At 35.0% G+C, this 23,259-nt stretch overlaps 2 protein-coding genes across 3 annotated transcripts; one reads left to right on the top strand and one right to left on the bottom strand.

Annotated features, from left to right (window-relative positions):
- The first annotated feature begins 1,183 nt into the window (after positions 1-1,183).
- On the top strand, positions 1,184-13,004 carry LOC144442480 (thiosulfate:glutathione sulfurtransferase-like). Of its 2 annotated transcripts, none has more exons than XM_078131841.1 (4): positions 1,184-1,390; positions 8,612-8,788; positions 11,013-11,175; positions 11,765-13,004. In XM_078131841.1, exons 1-4 carry the CDS (start codon positions 1,228-1,230, stop codon positions 11,832-11,834), a joined length of 573 nt encoding a protein of 190 aa, XP_077987967.1. In that variant the 5' UTR covers positions 1,184-1,227; the 3' UTR covers positions 11,835-13,004. The 2 variants fall into 2 exon arrangements, with proteins under 2 accessions (XP_077987967.1, XP_077987968.1); XM_078131842.1 differs by lacking the exon at positions 11,013-11,175 and adding an exon at positions 10,161-10,323.
- Positions 13,005-16,752: 3,748 nt separating this feature from the next.
- LOC144442214 (parkin coregulated gene protein-like) lies at positions 16,753-21,630 on the bottom strand. Its single transcript, XM_078131492.1, has 2 exons — positions 20,950-21,630; positions 16,753-18,558 (listed from the first exon to the last, which is right to left on the bottom strand). Exons 1-2 carry the CDS (start codon positions 21,522-21,524, stop codon positions 18,426-18,428), a joined length of 708 nt encoding a protein of 235 aa, XP_077987618.1. The 5' UTR covers positions 21,525-21,630; the 3' UTR covers positions 16,753-18,425.
- Positions 21,631-23,259: the final 1,629 nt, after the last annotated feature.

Below are 23,259 nucleotides of genomic sequence, written 5' to 3'. Positions count from 1 at the left end.
GAATAGAGCAGCAAGTTTCTGGAAGAGTCATTCCAGGATCTGTCATGATATTTTACTGATAGTAAAAACTAAGACACTAGGTAACCATGGTACAAATTTAAATTCAAAGTCATTAAAAATGTAATGGACACCTTGATTGATAAATTTTTGTGAAAACAACCAGTACAGATGTATTGAAAGAAATTAGACTTTTCCAGTTTGATACATAAAGGTGCTTGAACACTGAAATCTCAATGTATTGTTTGTAAATTATATTGATTTTTCAGTTATGAATTCCTGTAAGTATTGAATTTATACTGAGTGAAGTATTTATGTCTGGAATATTGTCTTTACAGGGCTAGTAATAACATGGTATTTGAAATGTTTCCTTTTTTTATTGAAATGAGTGGATGCAATAAAATTTGGTACAGGGAATGATATAAGACTTAGTGTATTGTGTGTGTGTGTGTGTGTGTGTGTGTATGTATGTATGTATGTATGTATGTATGTATGTATGTATGTATGTATGTATGTGTGTGTGTGTGTGTGTGTGTGTGTCTGTCTGTCTGTCTGTGTCATTCAGTGTGAACATACATGCGTGCAAGCGTGTGTGAATGTACCAATTTGTATTTGAGTCTGGATGTTTGCATGTATGCATGCATGCATATGTTTGCATGTTTGTATACTGTGTCTGTCAGTGTGTATGTATGTATGTATGTATGTATGTATGTATGTATGTATGTGTGTGTGTGTGTGTGTGTGTGTGTGTGTGTGTGTGTGTGTGTGTGTGTGTGTGTATGTAACTTGTTATTATATGTTGGCATGTTTAGAATGAATAGGTGGATTTTAAATTCATATGGCAATTCGTGTAGGAGATATTTACACATTACAAATATGTAAACAAAAGTTTATTAAAAATTACTTCAAAAAAGGAATAAAACCCTTCTCTGCACTAAAAGAATTTACCAGCAATAAATACGTTAACGTTGAAACGCTGTCCTGCACAGAAAAGAGGCCAGAAAAGTAAGTGTTTCCTGTCAAGTATGGAATGGTCGTTCCTGTCCTACAGCACAAAAAAGAGGGTAGACAAAAAACAAAAGAAATATTGCTTTACGCTGTACATGCTGTATGGTGGCGTCCTAATGTAATGATATCGAGGCTTCTAAAGGTCAGATCAAAAGTTAGGTCGCTGTTTTGCAGACGACCAAAATTGTTGGGGCTTAGATTTCATAGAAATATTACGATAAAATGTCACTCTTTCGCACACTGCGAGTTTGTAGAGCTCTCTCAACTCAATGCAAATCCAGAGTCTTTATTGTGAGGAATGTTGGAGCACTATCGGCGCTACAGAGAATACAAATTGGTGATTGCGGCGTGTCGCAAGAACTAGGCCACATTCATCGAGTCCCAGGTGAGTGCCAGACGGCGTAGACAGTTGAATTGTGTGATATAACGATGTTATTGTAGCGGATATGTAACGTCATCATATTTTACACCTCACAGTACGATGAATAGTCGACAACTCCCTCTTATTTGTGTGCTCAGACATTAAAACTCTTTTATTTCAGACAAATCTCACCAGTTTAAAGTTATTATTGATATGTTTTGAAATGTCCATTTTCAGTAGTGCAGATATCAGTGGCTTTTGGTGGAAGAAAAAAGCAATTTTATAATGTTTTCAAACCGACTTTTGAAAGCCAAGCAGAATATTTATAGAATGAAACTAAGGGGAAAAGTTGCACCTATCACGACTCCACTATAAGGATGATGATTTTTCTGAATGTGTAGAATAAAAGAAATTTACATATTAAAACTCTCAGGACAAATCGACTAGTACTTACTGATGTTTTCTTGACATTGAAAAGTATGTTATTCACAGCAGAACGCGTAAAATTTAACTGGTTGGACATTTCTTTGCAAAACTTGTAACTTTTCTGTTAATTTGTAAGCACTCTTGTGCTATATAATATTCAACAAGGTATAGCATGTCTAGAAATCTGACTAATTTCATAAAAATTTGTTTTCTCCTTCCACCAAAAATCACTGAAATCAGAACTAATGAAAATGGGTATTCAGAAACTCATCAGTAGCAATTCTACAGTTTGAATGTTTCCAAAAAAATAATTTAAAAAACCCTGTACAGTGGTGGAATTTGCCTACCTTGAAAGTGTATGAGTGTACAAATCAAAGAGAATTGTGCGATATTCAGCATGGAACATCAAAGTATATAACATTAATGCCACCACACAGTTTGTACTAATTCTGAGTTTGCCATTGGTTTCAAATGAAAGAATCTGATTATTAGTGTTTTGCCAACTTTCCAAGTCAGTATTGCTACCACTTTAGGTCAACTCTGAACAAAATAAATAATGGTGTATTAAATCATAATGCAAGTCACTGTGCCAGCAAGATTCATAAGCAGCTTGTGTACATGTTATCTGTGTTTTTGTATTGTTATTTGTTTTCAAAGTACTGAACAGAATGGGGGTCAGAAAAAGTTTACATTTCAATCATAAACTAGGGGTCAGGTCAACATTTAGCCATTAAATAGCATTAACAAAATCTTGGCAAAATGTGAAAATCGGCTACTTGGAAACTGTGTTGTCCTATATATGGGGTTGAAGGTCATATATACATTCAACAAAGGGGATCAAACCTCTACATGATGCTGATAAAATCAAGAGTCAAAAAAAGGGAGGGGGGTGGGGGTTCAAAACTGCTGTACATACTCTTACTGTTTGTGAGTACCCACCCTATTGAACATCAGGTATTATAAATGTGTTATACTTTTGAGTGTCAAAGTATCAATGATGAAGAGTTTTAATATGTAAATTTCTTTTGTTATACCTATTCAGAAAAATCTCTATCTTTGGCAGTCATAACAGGTGCATATTTTTTCCTTAGTTTCGTTGCAAATATTCTGCATATATTTCAAGAAAGTCTATTGACATATTTCTACAATTTCTATCTCTTTCTACAATAAACAATTGATATCTGAACCAAGGAACATGGGCAGAGAGAGAGAGAGAGAGAGAGAGAGAGAGAGAGAGAGAGAGAGAGAGAGAGAGAGAGAGAGAGAGAGAGAGAGAGAGAGAGAGAGAGAGAGAGAGAGAGAGAGAGAGAGAGAGAGAGAGAGAGAGAGAGAGAGAGAGAGAGAGAGAGAGAGAGAGAGAGAGAGAGAGAGAGAGAGAGAGAGAGAGAGAGAGAGAGAGAGAGAGAGAGAGAGAGAGAGAGAGAGAGAGAGAGAGAGAGAGAGAGAGAGAGAGAGGGGGGGGTTACAATATTTTACCCACAATTCTCTCTGATTTGTACTGTTAGACATCATCTCCTTGAAGCGAGACAAATCTTACCTGTGTATGTAAGAATATTTTTGCCATTTTCAAAATGTAGAATTGACACTGATGAGTTTCTGAATACATATTTTCATTGGTTCTGGTATCAATGATTTATTGTAGAAAGAGTACCAATTTTAGAAATTTGTCAACAGATTCTCTTGAAAGACATGCAAAATATTTTCTACAAAACTAAGGAAAATATATACACCTGTTATGACTTTGTCAAAGCTATAGATTTATTTGAATAGGTATGACAAAAGAAATTTACATACTAAACTCATCATAAACATACAGTGTCTACCAAAGTTAATGATACTTTGACATTGAAAAGTGTTTTATTGACAGTACATGTTTCATTTAGTTGTTAACACATTTTATGCAAAATTTAGACATTTTTGATTCCTAAACATACTTTTGTTACATATTGATTAAATGTAATGATGATGCTTAAAATGTTGACAAATATGGGTTATTGAAGAAGTTATAAAATTAAGAAACTTTCAAGCATACCAATTAGAGAGAGTTGTGGGTAAGATATTGTACCGTGGAGAGTTGTGGGTAAAATATTGTCACCGAAAAAGTTTTATCAATAAGTATAACTGTTCTAATTTATTCTTGTATACACACTAATTGCTTCATTTGTCACTGTATGTTACTATTGACATACATATTTCTAATACATCATTTTCCTATAGCCTTCACTGTGTGATTGGCTTAGATCGTATGACTTGGTGTGGCCTTGACCCACAGTGATTTCAATTTTCATATAGGGATACTATTAGTACTAGTAGTAGTAGCGTTCTGTTATCCAACTAGGGCAATACTTATGTAGCACTGAAGTCTTATTGGGGATTTGCTCTGACTGTGGAAAGAAGATGTACTGAAGATGTATTATAGAACACTTATAGCCTGGCCTTATTCAAGGGCTGGTAGATATCGTAACACCCCTAGTGCTGATAACTAATGTCCTCATAGCCAGGTAATATGTATATAATAATCTTCAGGATCCCTAAAGGCCCTCAGGAAATAGATTGGTTTTGGGGTGATCAACAGGCCGCCCTCGAGGGGAACAGAAGTATGTTGTGTCATGGCCAGTCAACATGTTCACAATATACCCTAGCTGACATGTTATGTTAACTAAACCATGGACAACATAGTAGACCTCCTTTATCCCACAAATGCAATGTGGTTACATTGTAGATAATTTATGTTTATTTAATTATGGACAACATACAATGTAGTAGACCTCATTATCCCACAAATGCAATGTAATGTGTTATGTTTGTCACATCATAGGATCACACAGACTAACAGTTATCATTATTTTAGACTATTTCACAGTAAGCATTGTAGTCAGGGCCAATAAAATCTATATGATGAACACTGAACAGGGTGTTTTTAAAACTAGTACTTCACTGAAATTTGTCACATTTCACATAAATATGAGTGTTGTCTGACTGTCATATGAATTTTTGCTATGCAAACACTAGTGTAAAGTTCAGTATGTATATCTTCCACCCAGATTTGTATCAACCTGACAACTTGGGCCTGCACAACAGGACATTTCTTCTAGCTGTTTTATGGACCAACATATTGCTAAAACTCCTGAACTCATAACATATATATGTATGAAATTAACAATGCATTTTGTAGTAGTTTATTGCACTATGTTCCCAATATCATCCTTGGAATAGACTCATAATAGTATTGCCCTTGTACTTCCTGAACTACAGGTGTGTGTGCGTATGGGGGATGGGTGTCGGAGGGGAGTATGGATGGAATGCAATTCATGACAACCCCTATGAGTGTATATGATTAAATCCTTCACATCGCAACCTCTATCCTACTAAGTCCCCATTTATACAGCTTGGTTTAGTCACACACAAACAGGTTTCAGATTTTGCATAAGGACTTTAGCCATTCAGATTATGTGCAGATTATGATCCAGCCACCTAACTTCAGTTGCCATGACTACAATGTGTTAGTGTTATAGATAGGAACAGGGTTTGTGTGCTCTCAGCAAACAGTAATTATATAACTGATAATGAGTGGTCTACTGTTACAATACTAGAATTATAAGTTCAAAATATGTTATTTGACAAATTCTTAATTGTTGGTTATGTCAGTTTGTTGAAGTGAACAGATAAAGAACAAATAAAACAAATCAGTATACATAATGAATCGATGCATATATCAGTTAGTTTGTATCAAGTAAGCTGATTACATTGTATTAGGAAATTAAAATGAACCCCACCCCCAATAATTTTGAAACTCAAAAATGAGAAGTGATAATGATGGATGAGAATTGGGCATTTATTTTGGATTTTTAATTTATAAAACAATTTTATCATGGTGTCCTACTTGAAAAATCAATGTGAAATAACATAGACCAAGTTCATGTTTGTAACTCAATACAGTGCAAAAAGCTAAAAAATGTCTAAAAAAAGTGTGTTATCGTACGTACAATAACGAACATTTTACACACTTAATATCAGTCTTTTGCCATTTATTGAATTACAAATAGGGACTTGGCATTTGTTATTTCATGTTGATTTTTCAAGTAGGAAGCCTTGATAAAATTGTTTTATAAATTAAAAATCCAAAATCCATCCATATGGCCACTTTAACATATCTAGTGCTACATGTTGAAACATTGATCAGTGGTGATCCAATACTTGCAGTGTTGTGCAATCAAGTAGTTGGTTAAGTATTGTCTGCTGGCAACAGCTGCTGTGGCTGAAGAGATGGCAGTCATATCTACATAACAAGTCCCCTTATTGGGTCACAGTGGGAGTCGACCTCAGACGACCTTGAAAAGAACAAATCAAAAACAGCTTTGCATAGCATCTCATTTCATACTACATGTAAACATGGGTCTCAGTGGTCTAGCACAGAGTAGAATTGTACACCTGTTTATTGTTTTATTTGCGGTGATAGCTTTATTTTACTACAATGGAAGACTTACACAGGAGAAGCTAGAAGATATCCTACCATGTAGTGTTAGGAATTTGTTGTTCGAAGGTAACTTCATACACAATATCTTACAAAACAGTGACTTGTTTACAGTCTGGGGAGTTCCTTGACACTAATATGTTTTTACGCAGAGCATAGCAATGGATGGGTTTGTGTTTTAGAATTTTCATTTTATTGTAATATCGTTTAGAAAATCATTGATATAAAAGGTAATTTAGGTTAGGTTTCAAAATCCTGATAACAAAGAGGAGGAAAGTGTAGTAAAATTTACACATTCATGGATATTTTACCGAAATCTTTGCAAGAACACCTTAACACTGTCATGAGGATTTCATGTATAATAATGTTACAACAATAATGAACACACTATTAGTATGTATTACAGTTTGTTTCATTTCATAGCTATATTTGTATATCCATAGATTTTTTAATTATTTATTTTATTTGATGCATATCATTATTTTGATAAACAGGCTCAGAGCATAGACCCTCCACGTGAGATACTAATTTCTTTCATACAAGTGAAAAAAATGGCGGATTGTGCTGTTAGGCTCATTGACTTGTAAAGCAATAACATAAATCGTATAATTTCAAATATATTTTGGTTCCATGAATGAACTTACATTGTATTATATGACCTTCACTACTAGCACTATGTATTCTCTTGTGACTTTGTATTCATCAGAAAGGTCAAACCTTTAACGTAAACATTTACCAAGTGACCCCTAGGTCAGGGGAGTGGTGTGACTTGTGTGTGGGGGTGAACTGTTGGACACTGTGACCTTTTAGTAGCATATTCATATACCAAAGAAACTTGTTTTGGCTACAAACAGGCATACTTATATCAGTTAAATTGTATATAAAGTACATGGGTGTGTGTTTACATCATGCTGATTTGTAGGACAGTTCAATTAGAGCAAAAGTATTCTGATGCCAATTTTAAGAATTCAGAGAAAGAAACAAAGGAGAAAATTTTGGTGGACTTTGTAACATGGTCCTAAATGGACTTTTCTTCCAAGCATTGGTCATGTGGGTAGGTAAGCACTGTCACAGTGATGATTTGTGGGGACAGTAGAGTTATACACCTTATTTTCAACAAGAAATTCAAAAAATTAAGAAGGAAAATTTGAAGGATACAAAAAGTTTGGGTGTAGTGAATGAGTGGGAGTGTCTGATATGGCAAAGAGATGATGTAATCTTGTCATGAAAAATGTTATATATTAACATTTACAGTAGATGACATCAGATATAGCTCACAGAATGCCCCAAAAGTCAGTTAGTCAGTCAGTCAGTCTAATATTTCATACTTCTTCCCAGGATACATGTATCTGTCAGTTCCTAGAATTTTCATCATTTAAATACTAAACATGGCACTACTGTGACTAATATTAGCAAACAGACGTGTCTGTTTCATCTCAGACCTAACACAGTAACAGTCATACTTCGGGGCACGAGTCAGATCAGAACATTTTGTTGTGTGAAATTTTGTTCCATCTGTAAAATTACATTTTTTTGACTGAAACCTATTAATCACTCATTACTGGTAACCATGAGATCTGTCACATAAGTCATCATATTAGACCCAAAAGCATGTAGAAATATTCTTGATTCTTGAAGCAAGGAGGTTTATTTAAAGGGGCACAAGCTGAGCTTATATTTTTTTGCTGCAATCTTTGCTACATAAATACGTATTTAAAAGGTACTTGAAGTATTGTACTGACTGAAGCATTCTTGACCACCACTTGCAATTGACAAATCAACCTGGTATAAAGATATAACTTATGAACAACCCGATGACATAATTTACATATCATATGTATAAAAAATATTGCAGAAATTTCCTCTGTACAGTTAACTGTTCCAATGATGTATGTAGACAACTGTAATGTCACAGAAGACATGCATAGAGAATAAGTTGAATAACCTTACACTAGAGTAGTTTAATTGAGGTTTAGTGCAAGTACTTTCACTTTAGTAAAAAAGAAGCTTGTGCCACTTTAAACTGAATTAATGTTTGGATGAGATTCTTCTCTGGTGCACCCAAAAAGTATTACTGACATCAGAATCATAGAAAGAAATGCACTCATGTAAACCTATCAATCAGTCAGTCAGTCAGTCAGTCAGTCAGTCAGTCAGTCAGTCAGTCAGTCAGTCAGTCAGTCAGTCAGTCAGTCAGTCAATCAATCAATCAATCAATCAAATTTATGTAGTTCCGATTTCCAAAACAATGTTCTGTTCAGTAGCTGTGTTTTGTTTCTTGTGAACTCCAAGACTCTACTTTGCTGTATAAATATGACCACTCGTTTAATTTTCATTTGTTGTAGACCGAACACAGCAGTATAACAGATATCTATCCAGTGAACCTGATCCAGATGCTCCATCTATAGACCATGAAGGTTTGGTAGCATTACTTCAATCCGGTGATATACAGCTGGTTGATGTAAGGGAACCTGATGAACTGATAGACTTTGGAAAAATAGATAAATCCTATAATATTCCATGTAAGTATAGTTTATGAACACTTACACGTTACATATATTTATGTATGTAGAACTTGTAGAAAGGTTGCAGTGAGGGAAAAATGTGTATGTAGACCTTAGAACTTGTAGAAATGGTTGCAGACACAACAAGAAAAAAAAGGTCTTTTGACAAAATTTATGTCATTTCGAATGCAGGTACTGTCCCATTGTTAAGATATATGAAGGTCCCCTCATTTGCATATCATTTGCATACATTATCGCCCGATATTGCTCATTAAATACTTGATTGACAGGCTTATTTCAGCGTTTCGGCAAACTTTATTCAAAATGCATTCATTCCATGTTTATACATTGGTGAACATTTTTACCCATGTACATAACGGCATCGACAAGGTGTGACAATACTTTTTGTCAGTAGTGTATATTTGCTGCATTATTTTCTTCTTTAGATAATGCTATACTTTCCAATTACCATTTTTATCTGGATGTTGTCGCTCTGTACTTGTATACACATTTAGCTAATCCTGGCTTTTTGTCCCAAATGAAACTTATTTTTATGTCCGTTCATGATTCCCAGCGCATTACAGTTCATTAGCCTGGGGACTGTAGCTAGCTTTGGTTGTGGAAAAAAAATTCTATATCTAGGAGGGGTCATAGTATACACCTGCAGCTATGTGATAGTCTTAAGTGTAAGAATTGTCATCATTAGAAGCTGCTAGAATTCAGTACAAAATTAAAGTCCATGATGTAATGAGATTATAATCATTATTTGTTTTATCTAAACTGACAGCTGAGATTTATGTTATCCTGTAATCAGGAGAATGATGCATTCAAAGATAACTGTTACACAAATCTAAAGTAAACAAAAACAACTCCATAATTTAAGTTATATGTCTCATTCTTGTCATGTGTGCCAATACTGCTGTCAACACTACGTGTAAACTTTACAATGGCTACTTTGTTTTGAATACCAGACTAAGGTGTGCCTAGAACTCAGATTAGAGGTCCCTGGCTACCCCCCTAAAGAGTACATTGTACTGTTGCAAGAGTTTAGAACTGCCATAACCTGTAACCTCTGCCACACTTGTCTACTATTTCCAGGTGTAGCTGAGTTACAGATTCTGCCAGTAGACAGCCTAGCATTTCCATTAAGGGTAGCGGAGTCACAGATTCTACCAGTAGTTCACAAGGTCACATCTTGTAGGCACAAAGCACCTGTTGTAGGAAATTCTAACAATATGCATCATATACACCTGGGAATCATGGGAAGTTGAGTGCAAAAGCTAGTGGCAATGTGTTCGTTCTCATCTTATCAGGGATACTTCTTGTGGTGTAATGATATGCAAAAATTCACGCCTTCATGCACCATCATGCTTCAACCTCTCCTTTCCAGTGAGCAGACTAACAAAAAGTTTAGAAATGAATGAAGCAAACTTCATAGAGCAGTTTGGTAGAGAAAAACCCATGAAGTGGGACATCAATATAGTTTTCTATGGTATGGGACCAATTAGAAGTAGAGCAGCTGTGGAACTGGCTCATAAATATGGATATCTCAAGTAAGTCTGTGTACTCACAGGGCCTCAGTGATGTTTGTGTCTAGGGGTATGAATGTTTGTCAACATCATTCAGTTACAAGCCTTGACTTTAGGACTAGTCTGTGTAGGGAGGGAGAAAAGGAAAACCATTCATTATATAACATGGCCCAGGTAAGGACAGGTCAAAGGTTTAGGTCATGATACTTGTCATCAGCTGACAAGTTATTCACTTTCCAAATTAATGTTGCATTCTCCAAAACTAATGGAATCTTATCTTTCACTGAAACTTGGCCTTCTGTCTTTTCTATCTGCCATTAGGATCATTTGCTCCAGTTTTAGAGGGGGTGGGGGGTGGGGGGGGGTCTGGTAAAATTTACCCTATTTCTGATACTGTCAATAACAGTTTTAATCTTCAATAGGGAATGTTGATTGAATGTGTAAGGAACGTGGGTAGATTTGATTTACCTAAATACCGCCCTCAACATCATTACTGCGCTTATACCTGTCTTTTTCCGATTCACTATGAAAAAAACACAGTACTAATGCTAGTATTCAAGTACACTACCATTTTCTCTGATAACTGTTGTGATGTTGGCAATGTCATACTTGTAGATACTAACATGCTGATTAGCCCAAAGTCTGATTTTGTTTTCTTTTTTCTTTCTTTCGCCTTTAAAAAAACAAACAAACTTGGACACCATGAATTGTAGTGGGAGAAGTTGAGGAGGCATTGGTTATGGATCCTGCTAAATTTCAAGAGAAATACAAGGCAGAAATGCCCAAGAAATCTGATACAAACATAATATTCCACTGTTTGGCAGGAATTCGCAGTGCAGATGCACTTTCGACAGCACACAATCTGGGTTTCTCCAAGTATGTATATGAAACCATTTTTTTCCGAAACATACGATGTTCTGAAATTTATGCAATAGCACAACTGGATGCAAACTAACCCTATATAAGTTAGTCTAGAAGCTACTCATGGTATCAAATCATTTCTTAATCCATCTAACTCATTGAGTAATCATGAACCCAAAAATGTTCATGCAAATAAGTAAACCCCCAACAGTTAGAATGCTGTAAACAAGGTATAACTAGCATCCAGAGCTGACAAATATACCATATTTGGACATTATTATGTAACTGCCCCCAGTAAACGCTAACTTATCATTGGATGGAATTCTTTGATTAATTAACAAAGACATGATGTTAATGACTGTGTGGATGGTTTCAGTTGAGTTTGTAATTTCATTTCAGGACCTCATTGAGCTAGACGTATGTAAATACAGATCTTGAGATTCAATGCACAAGTGTGAATGATTATGACCATGTCATATCACTATGGTAACTTACTTTTTCCCATTAGCCCTTGTATATGCACGCACACAGAATAGCCCAACCAAATTAATATAATGTATGTATTTAAAAACAATTATTATTATTAACCCATCTCTCTCCACAGAGCAAGGCATTACCCAGGAGGTTGGGAAGAATGGGCAGAAAAGACAGGTGTTCCATTTAAGAAATGTTAACTCAAAATTCATCAAATCTTCACCTGTACATCTGTGTTGACATACAACCACCCTTCCATTGTCTGCTGCAATGGAGGAAATAATCATAAGAAAAAAACATCACTGCTGAAACAAAAACTTGATGAAAGCTAGCTAACTAAGAATCATAAAGTTCTTACTTTTATTTCATGGTATTAAGGCCAGGTCTGTGATTGTATTTGATACAAATGAAACATTTAAATATTTCATAGTAAATGAAAATTAGACATTTTGAACACTGAACGAGAGATAGAAATTAATATTCATTACGATTATTGTAATGTCCTTTGGTCACATGATAACTATACTTTCAGTGTTTGTATTGGTTGATTTATCCCATGTGACAGTCACATGATCCAGTCAAGACAAATAGACTGTTCATACAATGAGGATTCACTCCTTTAAAAACTTGTGCGTATCGTCAAAGCTTGGCACATGTGTTTAGGAAAGTTTGTGCACCACCATCCAAATTACCCCATTCTCAACTTGATGAGGTGTTGCAAATATGTCACTATATCCTAGGCAATCTTTCTTCAAGATTTCATCTCAATCCAAGCCAGCCATCAATTTGTTTGGATATATCCTGTTGATAAAGTGAAACGGGGGTTAAAACATAACATTCATCCAACATCATCAGTGGAGGAAGCACATTTCCAAGTGTATTGAAATCACAAATCCAAATCCAAAACATACGCAATTGTTTACTTTCTAGAGGCCAAATAAAACAAATTATGTTTCTGATAACCTGACCCTAAACATTTTAAAACATTTTTAAAAAAAGATAAATTGTTTGTCTTCAAGCATGTCTGTACAAATGTCATCAAACTATCTCAGAAACGGTATTCTGACCAATATTTTGGTTGTTTTTGGGTCAAAGCTATATTTGAAAAAAAATAAATCCTGACCTACCTACCCTACTTTCTGAGGCCATGTTATCGGAAAAGCACAATTTTTTTTTTCTGTCTTTATACCAAAATGAAACAAGCAAATGTATATTTGTGCCATTGGTTTGTTGCCATAATGTGTCCCCTTGTTGTTCAGTCTCATGATAACCTTCAAGATTGTATTGAGTACAAGGCAACATAAAGAGAAAACAAATGTTAGAATCCACATCAAAACAATTGAATATCCTTATAGTTTTTCCAAATATCTTTGTATCTGTTCTAATCAATTGCAAAATAGTTTTGTTTTTTGAAATAAAAGTGTAAAAGATACTATCTCCTTGTAGTTGAGATTATTTGTGACTCATGTTCTTGCACTTGTCTTTTACAGCTGATTCGACAAATTAAAGAACATAATGTTTACATAGATGTTGATAGATTAGTAGTATTGGTTTCCAAGTTAGTCTCTAAGTTTACTTCACTTGTGGAAGTGTATAGTAAATTACTTGCAGATTTTACATCTTATCACAGTTAGATACTGATAAGCAGTCAATGGATTTGCCTGAATGAATAGACAACTTTATACAAGGAGTTTTCCGCTTTTCCTTGACTAAACCTTGCTTTCTTTATGCTCATCAATTTTGTGTTTAAATGACTCCATGAAAAACTGCACATGTTTAAAGTAGAATTACTTACTATTGTAGAAACTATATCATTCAAAAATACATGGGACTAGTATTTTCATACAAGGCGACTACTAAGTGTGTGAATTTTACTGCTGACATTATCTCTATCAGGTCTGTCACTGTTGTAGCAAATGTTGAGACAAAGTTGGAAACTAATACAAGTAATCTAACAATATCTATGTAAATATTATCATTCCTTAATTTGTCGAATCAGCTGTAATGTTATTTACCCATTTATATGAAACTGGTAAATTGAAAGAATGTTGGCATTCTTAATATTTCTCAAGAATGTAAAATATTTGTGGGCAGGAAGTTTTTGCATCGACGGGGAGGTTATACTGGGTAGGTTATATAACTTCTACTATACTATAAAACTTGCAAGAGGGGATCTCAGTAGTTTATGTAACTTTGCAACAAGACTCATGCACTTGCTGTCTCCATGAATCTTCCCTGACCTTGGATAATTTCTGAGACCCCGATTGGTCATTGCCTTCATTAGTCACTGTCAATTAAAAGGTAATACCCAGGCAGACCTACATATCATATATATTGACAGGATTAGTATAAGATCTACTACATGTAGTCCTACCTCTGTCACTCCCTATCTGATTACCCAAGCTACTTCACATAAGGTAGAAAACTTCATCAAAGTTTCAATATCTGGATAGAGTCTAGACCATGGTAAGTAATAGCTGATCTTTTTAAATGATAAATGTAAATAGCTTACCTTCTGGCTCGATGAGAGGGTACTGGCTGCCGCTGATGGCATTTCCATTTCTATAGCCTCTTCTGTATGGTTGGAATTGTAGCTGAACCACTTGATAAACCCTCAATATTGGTAGGTAGATGTGTATGGACCACTTCTTTTTTACTTGGTGGCTCCAATATTCATTACCATGATGCTGTCACTGATATCATTTCTGGTAGCTGCTCACAGTTGACGAATGTCTAAGATCTTTGTAGGATCAAATAATAGAAAACATGAACTTTTGAGGAGATTTTAGATAATTTCAATCTTTGTCACATAACAACTTGTCATAGCAAGCATGGTAAATCATACAAAAATAACATACAGAAATAAAGTGAATACAATACAGTCATTTAGCCAACTGCTGGAGGACTGTTTACATCAACTAGAAATTTTCCCAAGAAGAAGTTTATCAACAGAGGTAAAAATATGCAAAAAATTACCTTTATAATTTAGGGAATGGAAATCTTAATTATTTAATGACAAGAAAAGTGCCAAGAAACCCCCAAATAGGTTGCTGGAACATGTATCATTTATGTTGACTCAGAATTAGAAGTGAACGTTACTCAGCCTAAGAAAGACGATGATTAACATAAGGTCAACTGTAGATGGCAGTATACATCATCAAAGTCAATTTCTTCACAAAGGTCAAAAAACGCGAAATTACGACTGTTTGCGGTCTCAAAACGGCTTATTACGTAAGAGTTGAAAAATGTCAACCTTTTTTCGTTGGCAGTACTAAAACGTGTCCATGGCCGAGGCAAATCATTTTAGAAGATTTATAATAAAAACGTAAACTTTGAGATTATAGGATAATTTAGGATAAATAAAAAAAACAAACATATAGATATAAACAGGAAAATCGCATACTTTCTTTATACTTTCGAAATTTCTTTAAAATCCGTTTACATCCTCTGGTCCAATACATAAGGCCAACTCAAAAAAATATAGCGTTTCTGATAACCCAACCGACCCTAGTTTTAAAAGCCCCCGACCCCAAACATTTGTTTTGCATGCAATAAAGGTAACGATGTACTTCTATTTCCGTGTACATCTTCATGCCTTTGCCTTACCGATCTGTGGTCACTTTTTACATGTAAAACAAATGGTATTCCAGGCCTTTTTAGGCTATAACAGTACAGTCCACCGCATAACGTGTTCGTCTAAACTTAATTGTCTTCATTTCCTTCTGTTACACCTTATCAAACGAAAGTATTGTGACCGGCGAGTATTTTATCTTGGGGTCGAAGTAATTTTTAACAATTTAAAGCTAAATAAAATAATATTCCGACCTACCTACCATATTTTCTGCAATGTTATCGGAAACAAACATTTTTTTTTTGCCCAATTGAGCTTCCATTTATGCTTGTTTTTTGCGAGCGGCTAGACTTTTCAATTCTGCTTCAAGCCTTTCTCTCTTTTCTCGGAGTTGTAACTCTTTCAGCAGACTCTTCAAGTTCCATCTCTGCCATATTGAAATTGAGCTGTACATGTCATACTTTGACTTAATTTCGTTTTTTATTTTCTCAAAGCTCGACTGGCCATTGAACTAGTATAGTAGTATCACTATCAGACTTCGCGTAACTTTCACTGTAATTCTGCTGACGACCACTGACCCTAACTTGCAGGCTTAAACTAAAACACTGGTCTCGGAACTGATTTGTCAACATCGTGAAATGACACGTAATTACATACATGAAATAAATTTGTAGGTCTGAGGGACTCAAAATTAGTATTAAATTTGAACAAATAGGCTCGACTTGTTGTCTTTTCAAACGTACTCGGCCACACCTAGTCCTGCTTCCATGACGGTGCACGAGTCTGTATTACTGACTTGACTCTAAACACCATTGTCAGAATCGAGTCCCGAATTCCTCCGTATGCAAGCAGGACTAGGCCACACCCAAAGTGCGACATGTAGGTCCAGTACAGCAGTGCTTCAATTTTTTTCGTAAGAATTTAGACTTCAGTTTCACTTGACATTAAACAGAATAAAAACTCACCTTAGACAGTAAGGAGCGTTTTCAGGGGGACAAAGTTGGCCACTGCTGTTGACTATAATTTCAAACGTCCTCCAACCAAGGATCCTGAGCGTAAAACTACACGAGGCCAGATTTCAGCCACAACGTAATGTTATGGACTATAAGGGTCAATGTAAAACTTACTAACAAAACAGGTGTACGTATAGCAATGCAACCAATCAGGGCAGACTAGGGAACCAGATTACAGTCAGTGCACTTTAAAAATTGAAAGTGGCCGTTGGTGGCGCTGTTTACCATATATGATCCTTATCAGCGCATCTGACTTTCTATGGTCACGGCTAGCTTTGCGAAATATTGTATTAAAACAGGGCAAGAAGATCAGCAAGTGCAGTTATAGACGGTATAGATATGCCTTTCATAGGCCAAAAAACCAATAGTCATGTTACCTAGCATGATGTGTGTGGTGTAACATTGGATAGCTTGATGACTAAAGATAAAATTGCTTAAAAACAGCAAATACACACAAGGTTCTCCCACTGATAAAAAATGCTTCTTCGCACAAACTTTGTACGACAAACATCATTTAATTTAATATCCCTTTATTTACATTTGAATGCAGTGAAGAAAGTGACTATTAGCTAATAGTATGACAATGCCAATACTTTTACATAACAAAGTTACACTCTCACATTACAAAATCATTATTAAAATTTACACAAATGTGCACCCGACAATTTTTTTTTACAATTTTGGCATAGAATAATTATTGCTTTTACACAATAGTTTAACTCCATATTATACAAATCAAGACATTTCACATATGTTGACATACTTATATACAAAGGTAGACTGTGTTCTTCAAACAACTTCTAGTATTAATTTTTACAAGTACAGAAACATCGTATGTTTACAACGTTCCAAATTTGCCATCCTGGCAAAGGAAAATATTGAGCTTCCTATTTCCAGTCGTAGCCTGTAAGCTATGTCATGTCATGCCGCCCTCAACAGCCTGGCTCTTGTGAAAGAGGATGACTGATGTGTGAGGGCGCCCTGACATGGTGTACCTTACTGAGTATAATTCCAGCTGAAGAGACAAGAGATCAATTGCACAAGGTGAATTATTGGAAGTTTGAAAGTGAAAATGCTCTAGTTTATTTTGGTGATATAGCAGTGCAAAGATACAAGGTACGAACTATAATACTGACAGCAGACAGCTACCACATGTTGTTTGTTACCTTGGGAACGCAACATGAGTTGTTGACCTCTCACCAAAATGAGCACATTACATAAGGATTGACCCCCTAGCACAAGGTAAAACATCATTTCAGGTATCTCAAAAATTTCACCCCCTCCACCCCTACCCCCAATTAATGTGTCTATTTCAGATACTGACCACGAACCACAGAGCCATACTCTGTAATAACATACTACTACCATGGCAACATGTATAATTAGTGAAACTGACATTAGGAACTAAGTTAGATATATTCACATTTTCTGAATAAAAGTTTATATTTGAATAAATTTGTGGTCACGATTTTTGACTATTTTATATTTTCTACCATGAAAAGTCTTCTTTGTATCAATACATTTCTACTCTTTTGAAAGTTGACAAATTTGATTCTCGTACAGGTTAGTTGTATTTCTTTCCAAATATATTAATGATTGCGATATAAATTACAATATGAAGGTACACATCTACGTCTGTGCATGCTGCAGCAAAAGACTGGTCACATCACAAAACGTTTTTATAAATGTATAATACCTCGTTTTCAACTCCGAGTATAGACAGATTAAATTTAAAATAAAAATACAACATACAATGATCGAAATAAAAGAGCGAAGACTCGAGTATTGATTTATCACTATAATATTTACATGTAATATGGATCCAAAAATAACTACATCACTTGTTGCCAATTCAATATTTCAAACACAGTCTGTTCATGGCATTCATTTTTGTACATATGTATAATATAATTCAGACAAATCAACAGAGTCCAAATAATACGTATCTGTGGTTATATCAAGAATTCTTCAAATACTCAACTGGTTAAAAAAAAAACGGGAACATATTGGTCCTTTCCTCAGGTATACGAATTCCATTTTTTCCATTAAATTCACACTTTCTGAAGTTCTATAATTAAATCATAGACAAAAATCAAACCAAAAAGTTTAATTTGTAGTTGCTGATGCTGGATTGTAGAAATGTAGACAGGTCAAAGCCCTTCCATTGATACACAAGGTCAGGTTCAACTCCTCTGGTCTGTATAAGTCTAGTTGAGCATGCATGATTCATATGTTGGTACCATGTATTTGATATTAATAAATGCATCTTCACCACCTTGCTTTTCAAAAGCCTCCAGCGTTTCTTGGATTAGATCTCCAATATTTTCCCTCTTCTGTTGGCTGCAATGATAAAAAGATAAAAATATACCAAGTACTTAAAAGCCTGACCTTGACCCTTCGTCTGATTCATTTTAGCCATGTCCTGTTTAAACACACACATAGCACATTTCTATTCAAATCTAACATTAGATTACAACTCATCTAGCAATATTTCAACCCCATCCCATGTAGGTATGTCAAAGTGACAGTTTATCATGAAATATATCCCTATGCACGGTTTTCCACAAAAATGAAGGGGGTATATTGCATATTAAGGTAATTTATTGCATTCAAAAACCATTGACCCAAAATACACATCACTATGAACAAAAAACACAATATGGTTAACAAATTACAGTTCCAATTTATTTGTTTCTCAGCTCTTACTGATAGCGAGTGCATGCTTCAGAAATTGGTCAGACGATAACAGTTCAGTAACTTCTTCATAAGACGGTGGGGAATAAAATTACAGTGGAATGTATACTTGGACCTAGCATTGGCCAAAAAATTACATTTCAATAGGAAGTGTAGCCTGGAATCCATGCAGATGGGGATTTAAAATTTTCGGGTTTTCCCAGTTGGGAACATTAAATTCCCATCCTCATGAATTCCAGGCTATAGGAAGTGATACACCTTGTCAATTTAGTTTGAGTCACAAAGAACACAGATTTGATCAGCTCTGTCAATGCCTTGTTGTCTTTCAGTTTCAATTTTTAAATGGTGTGAAGAGCATCTAAAATGTGCCAACATTCTTCTATAACTAACAATAGTGACAGTACAATAGATTTTGATGTCAGAGGCCCATGTGTGTCTTGTTCTTACAGCCAACTCCTCTATTTCTAACAACATGTCGTAACATTTTTTAGGGGTATCTATAGTTTGGCATGGTGATTAACTTAGTCCCGTATTAATGCAATGTTTTGATGTTTGTAGATGAAGAGGAGAGTTACCACATTCACCAAGAGTGGTGCAGTTTGGGGTAGTATTTGAGATCCCAAGGAAAAATCTACATGCAGGATGCTGACTGTTAATTCATCTGACTGTTATCACTCCACTACATTATCATGAATAATGGAACTACAACCAGGAATCAGTAATTGTGGAACATAACACATTGCATTTTAACTAACTATTTATGTTTGGCTCTTTGAACACAAACCTATTGAATTTGAATTGGTTGAGTAAATTTCAACAAAATATACATTCTTGGACACAAAACAGAATTCTGGTGGGGGGCATAGAAAAACAAATAGTTCCCAAGTAACTAATCAAAGTCCACAGACATGAAATACATGAAAATTAAGGCAAATTAGGGGTACAAGCCATAACAACAAAAATACATCTCTTGGTGATGGAGATTATGTTAAGTGGCAAAATTATATAAATATTTGAAGGCTGAAATCAATATGATAGTGAGGAAATTAAAAAAAATGTTGAAGTACTTCAATCGTTTGGTTGTCATGGTTAGATTGTAACTCTATTGAAAAGTCAACATATGTTTTGCGACAGCTAATCAAATCAGGACAAAATATCATGAACAAAATTTTAAAATTTATGTAATGCATCATTTAAATGTACAATGAAAAATTGATACATAAATATTAAAAGACAAACTAATTTATCATAATGGTATAAAATATTCATATTCCTATTTAGAAACACAAGTTGTACTTAATAATTCATGATACCAAGCCTAGGGCTACAAGTAGATATAAAGTAATGCTATTTGTCTAATAGGGTACCAATAGGATATTTCTCAAAGTCTATACTGTATATGGAAATACCAATAAAATAACAATATTTTCAAAATACCTTCATTAAAGTCATGATTGAGATGTCCTTATTACTTAAAACATTTCATTCAGCAATTTTTATTTACTAATGGGCTAGCTATAATAATTATTTTTTTTCAGTTGTTTATCTAACTGTTTGCTTTGGAGGATCAGAATTATAATAAGGGCAAAAATGACAACAAATTGTCAAATAATAATAAATGGAAAATTTACTGTTTTAAACCATGTCAAAGAGCATAATAATTTCAACATGTTTCAATGTACATGTAAGACATATCCATACTATACCATAGTCTAGATAGTTTTTTTTCTCATTTTGAACAGTACGTCTCTTTTGATCATGGTGAATCCCAGATTTTTTCCATCAAGAAGACCTCAAATAATAATAATAATAATCAATGAATTGAACATAGTGCCTTTTTAGTTGTCTGAAATAGAGCGTGCACGTGTACAAACGCTTTTCAGAGCGTGTTTCTAGTATTAGTAACTCCCTTGAACCATAAACATACCCCTCCACTGTCTATTCTTGAATATAGGAGTTCAATGGTACAAACAACATGCATCTCTCCTTGATACACCTTTGCAAACGCTAATGTTTACATTGGCTGAATATGCTTACCTGTAGTCAATACCATCGCCCGAGTTAAGGTTGTTATTCTTGAAGATATTCAGAATGGGAAGAATTTGTCTGTAGTAAGGTACCAGCGCCTCTCCTACCAACTCTCCCGATACTACCAGATGTTGGAGAACTTTAAGCGTTGTACATATAACCTTCCTGTTTCTTGTATTGAGGGCTTTCTTGATGGGAATAATAAGCTGGGGAATTACGGGTAGAATTTTGGTACCGCCATGTTCCAACATATCGTGTACGCCTTGACGGGAGAAAAACTCGTAGGGATGTGTTGTTTCGCGAAGGCCGTCAAAATAAAGCGGTAGATAATGATGGTAATCCAATTTCTCGATTTCTACCTTCCATGCGATCTTGTTACCCTTTGTGTCATGCTCAAGAGCGATTGGGAAGTCACCACGATCGTAGAACTTTCTAAAGGACGTCGGTGTAGCTGGTCGTTCCTGGAACGCACCAGCCTCTGGTGGTGGCTTTACGACGGCATTTTTTGACCACGATTTTGTAGAAAATCCTGCTGTAACTGCCTTCCTCCGTGAGGATCTTTTCTGTGAAGATGAAAGAGACATCTCAATTTGCAGAAGTTAGGGGTGACAATACAGTATTTTGACTCTCCACTTTTAGAGTGTTGTGTGTATAGTAACAAGGCTCACGTTGTTATGCGTAACAAGATGGCGACCTTGTGCAGTCAAGCAGTACTCCCAGCATGCTTTGTAGCCCGCCTGTTATTATTAGGGCATTGGTTGCAAAGTACTTAAAATTCGAAATATTCAGATGACAATGGTTTTAAAAAATGAGGATATAAGTATAGAAGCACAATACAGATACGGATTTGTTTAATAGCGATACCACACCATCAAGATAGCTGTTGGATTTTGCAGTGACGTGTTGCATTATGGGATGCTATATCGACCGCTGTTTTCGCGTTCCCATGTTCTGTCTCTAGGGGGCGACAGACATGCTGATTTCCGCAAGCAACTTGAACTTGTTGTACATTTGCATAATATAATTTTCCCCAACGCATTGCTACAGAATATGAATGATATCCAAAAAGTGTAAAATCACACAAAACACAAAAGTTAGATAAAACTAAATAATACAGATTTTGGGGCCTCACCTTTCTAAATATAACTTGTCAGTACTAACTGAAGTACTAAAAACAAAAAAAACTAAACAAGACATGGGTGGATGTGTGTATGTTCCTTGTACCACAGTGCATTGGGTTTGGGCTTCATTAGTTATGCTTATGAAAATGAACAAACAAACAAATATAAAAAATATATACAATAATGACAAACATGACAGCTATGAATGATTTTTTTTCTCTGGGTGGGTGGGGGTTGAAAGTATTGACAGTAATGACAGTTAGCAAAATTAATTAGTATGCATTCATATGGAAATTAGATAGGTTGTCAAGAGTTCTATTCAGGTGGGAAATATCTGACTTGACAAGTCAGCCTAACTGATGTAAATGGAGGAAAGGTGTGAAGACTGTCTTAACACCTAATGAAATAATTGACTACTAGTTGCCTTCAAAACATCTAATATTCTGCCAGAGGTGTTGCCATAGAAGTCTATGCTGTAACCCAGGGATTTATCTTAGAGTAATTATCTCAAGAAGATCAACACTAGCTCCTTGAGACAACACCAAGGCATGTTTTTTTTTTTTTGGCTATTACTGAGCGCTTCAACAGGAACCTATTTTTGACACTTTTACTTCAGTTTACACTATAATTTGTATACAAGAATGACTGTTCATTGACTCTGGGTTTATACTTTGTACTGAAATTTCTACTCACAGTCAAAATATTTCTTGAAAGTGAATCCCAAATCTTCACCGACCTCTTGTCATTATCATCAGGAGTGTACGACAGATGTTGGCAAAAAGTTAGGATTTTCTTCCAAGAAATATAATTTTATAGTTGATAATGTTTCTCTTTATTTTTGATAGTCCTCTCCATATTTCATTTCCTTCTACCTGCCAGTTTTTACCATTTCAATTTCTGTTCCCCTTTTTCATACCAGTCCATTTTTGTTTTGTTTTATTTTTGTCACCATATGTATTTTAGTTCCCCCTACAAATTTTACATTCCACTGTAATTTTAGATCAGATTCCTAAGGAAAGTCTTCTGTTTAAGAACAAAACATCAAACAAAGTGTTTGTTTACTCAACAAACTGAACCTAGTAACTTTTATTTCACTAAAATATTCTTTACCATTATTTGCATAATATTGCTATTCCATAACATAAATGATGCTAATGTTATATTTTGTCTCATTTGGTATATTAAATCTTTACGTATT

Source organism: Glandiceps talaboti, chromosome 11 (assembly GCF_964340395.1).
Source record: "Glandiceps talaboti chromosome 11, keGlaTala1.1, whole genome shotgun sequence".
Lineage (NCBI taxonomy): Eukaryota > Metazoa > Hemichordata > Enteropneusta > Spengelidae > Glandiceps > Glandiceps talaboti.
Note: the sequence above shows the minus strand (reverse complement) of the source record. Positions and strands in the feature narration are given on the sequence as shown.

Excerpts from the sequence above, each read along its gene's own strand:
- LOC144442480 (XM_078131841.1), top strand. The coding sequence starts at position 1,228 with ATGTCACTCTTTCGCACACTGCGAGTTTGTAGAGCTCTCTCAACTCAA. Across the intron at positions 1,391-8,611 it reads CCACATTCATCGAGTCCCAG|ACCGAACACAGCAGTATAAC; the intron begins GTGAGTGCCAGA and ends CATTTGTTGTAG. Across the intron at positions 11,176-11,764 it reads CACAATCTGGGTTTCTCCAA|AGCAAGGCATTACCCAGGAG; the intron begins GTATGTATATGA and ends CTCTCTCCACAG.
- LOC144442214 (XM_078131492.1), bottom strand. The coding sequence starts at position 21,524 with ATGTCTCTTTCATCTTCACAGAAAAGATCCTCACGGAGGAAGGCAGTT. Across the intron at positions 18,559-20,949 it reads GGCGATGGTATTGACTACAG|CCAACAGAAGAGGGAAAATA; the intron begins GTAAGCATATTC and ends TTATCATTGCAG.